The following is an 8,423-nucleotide window of genomic DNA, read 5'->3' on the forward strand; positions in this document are numbered from 1 at the left end:
CTCAGCAGTGTAGCATCTGTCCTTCCTCCATCTCCTCCTCCCATCATCCTCGGACGCACTACCCTTCAGAGCAGCAGGGAACATGCAGGTAACTCTCATGAAACATGACAGTAAAAAACAGACATTTCTGTATGAGCCTGAGAAGAAGAATAAAAACTAGGGATATAATAAAATGTTTTGTTTATAAATAGGGRTGTAACAATGCATCGATCCACATCGATGTATCCAATAAATGACTAATGATTCTATTACATCGAGGCAAAACAAAAACATCATCCTATGTTGATATAGATCAATAGATTGTGTTAGATGGGCGTATGATATTGCATCGATCACAGACTTGTGAATTGGTATCAAATTACAGAGTTTGTGATAGAGAAACACTGCACCGTCATCCAAACAAATCCATATAACATCGTATTGTAATAAAGCTGGTGATTTACACCTCTATTTATATCAAACCCTAACGGTTCCCATGAGAGGGTCCAGTGAATGCAATCAAATAAAGAATACATACAAAAGATTCACCTAGAAGAGCCTTTTCTCTGCTAACAGCCACAACAGTGAGGGAGTAGAGGAAGAAAAGACACAAAGGGACAAAAAGGTGCTCGTTTTTCTGTTAGCAAAAGAACTAATGAAGCCATGGACATACACCCATGCATGATTAAYTTTTTGGGTGTTTTCACACCTGATAGGCTGGTAGACTTGGTTCGATTGGGGACCAAAATTAGAACATTTGTTACATTTTCAGMTGGTGCGGTTCACTTCCACACTGCACCGAGTCAAACGAACCAAATCCTTTGAGCAGCTTGTTTAACCCCTTACCTGTGGTGGCGCTGCACCAAGACCCACTGAAGGCAATGACACAAAAACATTGAGGGCAACTTCTTTCTTCATGCAACGCAAACAAAGATGAAGTGATGTCAGATTTTAGCAGTTGCGGGACTTCTCTTTTGATTTTTGCAAATGTGTCAAACAAACACTCTTTTTAACAATGGGCTCAGCGTGATTGGAAGACGAGGTAGAAGACCACTGAGACTGTCGTTTTCCACAAAAGGTCGGCTGAGATGGCTCCGTGTGACGCGGCGTGCACATGGGAGCGAATCCAACTTCATAGCAGTGATGTCCACCTTAWAYAGACATTCAGCAAGGTATATGAATAACTTTATTACTAGGGGTGTAAATCACCAGCTTTATCACGATACAATATTACATCGATATGTTTGGATGATGATTCGATATTTCTCGATATCACGAAGTCTGTCACGATACGATTTCGATCCAATTCAATTCACATGTCTGTGACCGATATAATGCGATATTATTTGCTCATCTAACACAATGACAGTGACAGATGGGCAGATATCGATTCACATCAAGCATATGATGATGATAWAGATWGRTATTTTCATTTTGCCTCGATATAACAGTTCATGAACCATTCAAATTAATATATTGATATAGGTCGACGTATCGTTACACCCCTTTTAATTATCATTGTTAGTCCGCTTCCTGCTTTTGAAGCAGTCCCCGGTCTGCTTGACATTCACACATGCATATGAAGCGCACCAGAGATCGCTTTAACCAAACCAAAACCTAGGTTTGTATGCAGACCAGAGTTCACATTTTTGGTCTGCATCAGAGTTTGATTACGCATTTACACCTCTCCAAACAAACCGGACTTTCTAGGCAAATGAACTAGAGTTCGATTAAAGCAGACTATAAATGCACCCTTAGGTATTCTTGGATGAATTTTTTCCCAATGAAATAGCTACCATCTTTTTTCAGGGAGTGTTGTTGTTTGTTAGAAACAAATGTTTCATGTTCACATTGTACCAAAAGAGACTTCTTCATTCGATTACACGCCTACTAAAAATCATCCAAAAAGGCATCTACGTCAATGTAAAGTGAGCAGAAATCCATGGTGTGTGATGCACAGGCAATTAAAACACAAAGAAGAGATAAGATGTGATGGAAATCGTCTCCTCTGAATGGTTTGCAGGCCAGGAAGGGGTCCTTCAGTGGGAAATCRATTCTTTGAGGATGCACAGCTGAGGCTCTAAATGTACTTTGTGAATGCACAGGAAGCTGCGCGTTTAACACGATCACAAGCATGTATGARCACGATGTCTGTACAGCTCCACGACTCTGTGATAAGTGTTGTGTACAGGACTGATTTATTCCTGCACATCAGCTCTCAGAGGGATAATACCTGGTAAAAGATGATCTTGTGTTGTAGCTGCGTAGTGAGATGGCACAGACGCGCTCCTCCTCGCGGGTCTTTATAGTCTGTTGTCACAGCGGTGTGGTTCTAACAGAGTGTGGCTCACTGAGTTGTGGGAAATCGTGCTGCTTTCTAACAGCATATGGTGGCTCTGTTGTCATAATTGCATGTTGTCTCATTTCTGTTCAGGAAGCGTGGAGAAAAGTGTTTGAACACTTTTCTTTAACAACTAAAAGAAGCATAACAAATTATATTGAAGCCTTCTTTTTATGGAAGGAACGCATACTGTCTGCAACTTCTCATGTCAGCGTTTTAAAGAGAAAAGCAGTTTTAGCCATTCTGGGTAAAGCTTATAAACAAGGTAATGGCTAAGACATTTTCAAGATGTGTTAGTGTCTTGAATATCTTCTTTAAAAAAAATCCTCATCGGCTCTGCTGAAAAGTGTAGAACAATCGAGCTGAAATGAGAAGCGGTCCCGCTGAGCATTTCTGTGCAGCTCAGCACCAGGAGTCCAGGTGGTGTATGACCCAACTGCTTTACGAGCATACGATGAAACCACCGTCAGCACTTAGAGTGAGAACAACTGTGGACTTAAGAAAAAAGAGTGGGGATAAGAACCAAACCAACAACCTGACTGCTCTGATTCACTGACAGATTCACTGACTAACAGATAAATAAGAAATGTCACTGTTTCTGTTTTTAACCATTGTACATTTTATTAACAAAATGCACCACACAACTTGTAGTTTTCATACAAATTTAAACTAGATATTTAGTTTTAGTTCGTTGTTGATATTTAAATGCAGACCTAAATCTCTGCTGCATCTTTGTGAAAAACCTCAGGTCTAGATATTTCCAGCTGAAGTTCTGTGATCCGTACTCCTCCTCCTGACCTGATCTCAAACAACAAACGGCAGTCAGGAGAAATAATAATTAAACTGTCTCATAAAAGCCCTACATGGATGTAGGTTTGGGTACAAGCAATGTCATCGGTTCTGTCCTTCCCCGCCTCCCTCCCACCCTCTGAGTGAGCACCATTATTGTCTCCCCAGCGGGAGGGATCCCTTGTTTCCAGGCTGAACGTGGTAAACATCTCATTTCACCCAGGAACAGGGAGACACAAATCACTCTGTCACTCCAAGGTATTTTAGTTTCGTTTGCTTGTTTATTTTATTTTCACCTGCCAGTAAAAGTTGGGCAATAATGTCTGTTCGCAAAATATCACATGGATCAAAACTGCATTATGGATTTGGTCAACTAGTCTCTGAACGCAATCTACACTATTTTTTCCATACTGAGATTGGAGCAAGGGGAGCACAGCTGTCCCAGTGGAATGGTGGTGGCCAGGTGAGTGTCTGGTTCTTGGGGGTGGAACCTCATCTGTTTGGCGCCACCTTCCATTGAAGACGTGGAAGATTTGTACATATTTGGATTTATGATAACTGGATTCCTGCTGATTGGCTGTGGAGGAGTTCTGGCTTATCGGAAAATGAAAGTGATCCTGACAGCAGTCCARCCTGTGAGAAGCTGTCAGGATGCTTTGATGGAGTCTCCCGTACTGGAAACGCACAGACTCAGATGTTGGGGGATATATGTCGCAAACTGGACATGATTCMGACGAGAATCATAGTTCAGCAGCATGCCTGTGAGGAGTAGGATTACACCTGGGTGAAGCTTCAGTTGGAAAGAGAGGCGAGGAGGTAATGAAATTTGGAACATTGGCATTTTCGCCATCATAGATGCATTGCAGTTACAGACTTAAAGCAGCGAGAAAATCAAGGCTGCCCAAAACAATTATGTTTATCTTTTGGATCCCTGCAGCTGCTTACCTTGGCTCGGCAGTTATCAAACTCCCTGGATGACATGTGAGACAGAGGCTTGACTCCCCATCCCCTTCCCGTATCATCCGTGGGTGGATCAGTCTGAAGGCCGCGATGGGTGGAGACAGAGAACTGAACTATGGTGATTTGTGCTTTGGTTGATAACTTCTTTTGGACTCTGGAGGTCTTTGATTGGTTCCAGCACAGAGTTTTAACCTTAAACGTCACCGGCTCTGCTGCATCCTACCCCGTACCATGTGTTTGATTCACAGCCTCCTCCCTTCCTTAGCTGTTTTGCATTGTGCGAGTGGTTTTTTTGAGCGTATGATTCTGTGTTTCTGTGTAAACATAGGATCAGAGCATCTTTTTTTAAACTCGTCTTTCCTATTATGTGTATTCCAAGCATTTTAAAGGTAGCGTGACCCCTACTGGTTGCCGCATGACCTGATCACCTGTTCCCCCATGTTTTTGTCATGTGTGTGTCTTCTTGAATGGGTGTTCTTAAATGTAATTTTATTGTGCAAACAATGACAATAAAGGCCATCATCATCATTRTCATCATCATTATTTTAATGAAACTGATGACAATTGTAGCTGAGAGTCATCCCCAACTCATAATCTGAGTGCTAAAAGATTACAAAAGACTGTTTAAAACTTTGGCATTACTGTTGGGTCAACCCTGTGTTAGCAAAATATCACAAATCACTAGGTGGATTTTAATGAAACTCTAGGAAAGCTACAATTGAATGACTGTTGGAGTCGATCCAACTCAATAAGTCTACTAAAGTCAACTCAACCTTTTTTATAAAATCTTCTTCAGCACTCCTCAGCCAATCAGCAGTGGCCAGGAGGGGTTACAGCAGCATCAAGCCTTTCCTGAAGGCGTTTGCACTCAAAAACGTGTTTATCTAAGATGGCAATGCTCGTCTCCCTCCACGGCACATAAGCAAGTCCAAGAATGCAGACGAACTACCCGAACAGAGGGAGCTGGTAGAAGTGAAACTGCAGTCTGAGAATCAGTAACCAAACGGCAGGTTTCATTAAACTACCAGCAGCTCAGGAAAAAGTCAAACCTATGAAACATTTTGATTTTTCTCCTGATAGATTTTTGTCTCAATAAGATCATCTCACATCACTGCTGTGTTGTAAAATATTCTACTACAAGCTCGGTGACTCCAATGTGTTTGACTGAGACCATAAAAGAACTTGTTTTCCGTTTCCGAAGCAGGTAGATTCACTCTGGAGGAATGTGTGTAAATAATTACACCAGAGGATGATGACATCTTTCTGTCAATGAACAGATCGCACAAACTTCYTGAAACGCCTCTTCCTGCAGACACTGAGATTCACAACGGCTAGATTTACACAGGAAGCATTAGTTTATTAAAACCAATTAACCCTCATACAACTTAATCTGTTGTCCCTTTTTCTCATGCTGTTGCAGTGACGGTCAAATAATCAAACCACTGGACTCAAGAAGAGCTGAGGGAACACTTCTAACAAATGACCAAGCTCATCCTGCTCCAGGCAGGATGGAGAAATATTTTAGAGTTCATTTGTGACAAAAAGGTGGCTGCAAAAGTCAAAGGAAATATTTACAATTAGTAGTGAGACCAGTTGTGCTGTATAGTTTAAAATTTATTAACACAAAGACAGAAGGAAGAACTGAAGATGCTGAGGTCCTCCTCGGGAGTGACGAGGGTTAAGATAAAGAATGAGATCATCAGGCTGRTCAGCACAATTTCATTCTGTTGTTGTTCTTTTGTTTTCATTTATATTTCTAAATTTAGAAAAAAAATTTAGAATGTTTGACACGTGCAAACATTACATGAAACTTTAACGCTACAAAGATGTTAAAGGGGACATTATGCAAAATCAAATTTACAGTACAGTATAGTTATTAAATGTATGGAGTCTCTAGGAGAAATTTTGTATTTTGTGCTGCATTGTTATCTTTATATTCTGTTTGGGTCATATTTTTAACCMATTCAGTTTTCTCTACAACTGCATCACAGTCTTTGAAACAGAACTTCCAAACACGGTCTGGACTTACCAACGGTAATTCTATCATCTTCATGCTCCTCTCTGGGTCTGGCTCATGTTAGGCTGGATGGACAAGTCTTCCCTTGAGTTTTTTTATTTTAATTTGTAAATAAAATGTGTCTGCACTGCTAGATAATCTTAAACCCCTCTCTCAAGCTAGAATGGACAGGTMTGGAAGCTGGATGGGGGATGTGAAGCACCTGGAATTAACGAGACAGACTCAAAATGAGTTGATCTCAGACTTGCCTCAGAAAAGGGGTAAAAGAGGGACTTGTGGAGTTACAGTAAGGAGAATTTCAGACCAACGCATTGTAGTTCCACCTTACTGAAYAATTTAAACATAAAGAAGGGTTTAAAAAAGGTGACATGTGTCCTTTAATGTGGCTCTTTCTGTTTGAATGATCCAATCCTATTTTACCTGCAGATTGTGTTAAATATCAGGTAAATCTGATTATGTAAAAATAAACACATCCAATTCACATTTAATCGCTTGTTGGATGGATTTTGAAACAGTTTAGTTAACTCAACACTGCAGGAAACTTAAAGACAAAAAAACGCAAATAACATCTTTTTTTCTGGTGCAGCTGCAGCCCGGTCCATTGAGGTAAGGCTTCAGACACAACAGTACCCAGACAGACTGTCCTCACCTTGAACTCCACAGACAGCTGCGGGGTGTACTCCAGGGTCCACAGCCCCCGGACCAGCGTCGCCAGCTGCTCCGTGACTTCTCCCCCGGAGCTCCGCGCCTCCTCTCCCCGCGCGTCGCCGCTCGTCCCCCCGCGGCGGACGTCCGCCTTGTACTGCTCCAGCCCGAGGTGCTCGGCCAGCAGGTCGGTGTTGCTGAGGCACTGGACCACGGCGTTCATGAAGCAGGTGTTGCCGTGGTTCTTCAGCCCCAGCACGCCGGGGGTCTTGTCACCGTAGCACCACGACAGCCGGTCCTTCACCRAGCCGTGCGAGGAGGACACCACGGAGCCCTTCTTCTTCGCGGCTCCCGCCGGCTCCCTGGAGCCGAGCGCGTCCCTGGCGTGACCCGGGGCGCCCTGGCCGAAGCCGCCGTCATCGTCCTCCGCGTCCGGCGGCTCCGCGTCGCCGAAGTGCGTCAAAGTGCCCAAAGTTTTCAGAACCCTTCCCATGAAATCCCTGAAGGACCGCAGAGATTTCCTCCTCACGAACCCCCCCTGTTTGTATTTCTTCTCCTTTCGCTTCGACGTTTTGGCTTTCATGGGCTGTTTCCTCGCCTTGCTCTCCTTGCGGGAATCCATGGTTCCGTCGCTGGACCGGACCGAGACGAAATGAAGGGAGGACTGAAGGAGTGCACCTGTCTGCCAGGGCTGTCTACCCCTCCTCCGCACACCTCAGCACCGACTGAGCACCACTAAGSCACATGATGATGTTTGCCCTCAGACATCCATAGTTAGTTGTCAGCAGAGTTGCTCCCCCTCATAGAGGTGGGCTACTTCCTCATCAGACCTGGATTCAGAGCCTTTAACCCCCCATAAACCTGCCTCTCATTAAGTGGAGCTACAATCAAGCACTCTCTAAAAAACAAATCAGCTCACACAATGGTTTAAACCATATTATTTATAATAATTTATCCTATGGTTATAAACATTCAATGTGTGATAAAGTCTTCATGTTGGAGTTTGCTCACCGGGAAGCAGGAAGTTGTTTTAGGTGTTAAAGTGTGGCTTTAAGCTGCCCCCTGTAGGACCAGTTCCAACATCACCTGCCTGTTATTTCCACAAGGTGTTAATGGGATCAAGCTGAAGGCTCATGGGCCAGTGGCGCCCCACCAAGGATGGGTTTAGGGTCATAATGGCAGAGTTGTAAAGTAACTAAGTACAAATGCTTCTTTACTGTACTTAAGTAGAATTTTGGGGTATCTGTACTTTATTTGAGTAATTATTCTTCAGCCTACTTTTTTACTTTTACTTCTTACATTTTCACACAATCATCTGTACTTTCTACTCCTTACATTAAAAAAGGCAAGAAGTAGAAAGTCGTTACTTTTATTTCATTTTTACTTGTTTTCATTCCAGCTTGTTATTGTAAAAAATAAATATCCATATAAACTGTGCCTCTTAGATAGACTGAATTTAATTGTGGTTGAATGAGAAGTATAAATATCTAAAATTTTGATACTGTATTCAAAAGCGGAGGGGAGTATTTGTATTTCATGAATTATATTATTGTATTTGGCCACAGCCCTCAGACAGGTTTTCATTTTGGGGAAAAGGTTTGGGCAGCCTTAATATTTGCATATAAACTGAAACAGCTAGACTAGTGCATCCTAAATTTAATATAAATTCATTATTTTAATACAATATAGTCA

General features: G+C 42.4%; 1 protein-coding gene across 1 annotated transcript in view; it reads right to left on the reverse strand.

The window, feature by feature from the left end:
• usp43a (ubiquitin specific peptidase 43a) overlaps positions 1-7,734 on the reverse strand; it is an 84,844-nt gene extending 77,110 nt beyond the window's left edge. Inside the window, exon 1 of the mRNA XM_014004977.1 lies at positions 6,736-7,734. Coding sequence (XP_013860431.1) covers positions 6,736-7,353 — 618 coding nt within the window. The 5' untranslated portion in view covers positions 7,354-7,734. The remainder of the gene's footprint in view (positions 1-6,735) is intronic.
• Positions 7,735-8,423: the final 689 nt, after the last annotated feature.

Source organism: Austrofundulus limnaeus, unplaced genomic scaffold (assembly GCF_001266775.1).
Source record: "Austrofundulus limnaeus strain Quisiro unplaced genomic scaffold, Austrofundulus_limnaeus-1.0 Scaffold27, whole genome shotgun sequence".
In the NCBI taxonomy this organism is placed as follows: Eukaryota; Metazoa; Chordata; class Actinopteri; order Cyprinodontiformes; family Rivulidae; genus Austrofundulus; species Austrofundulus limnaeus.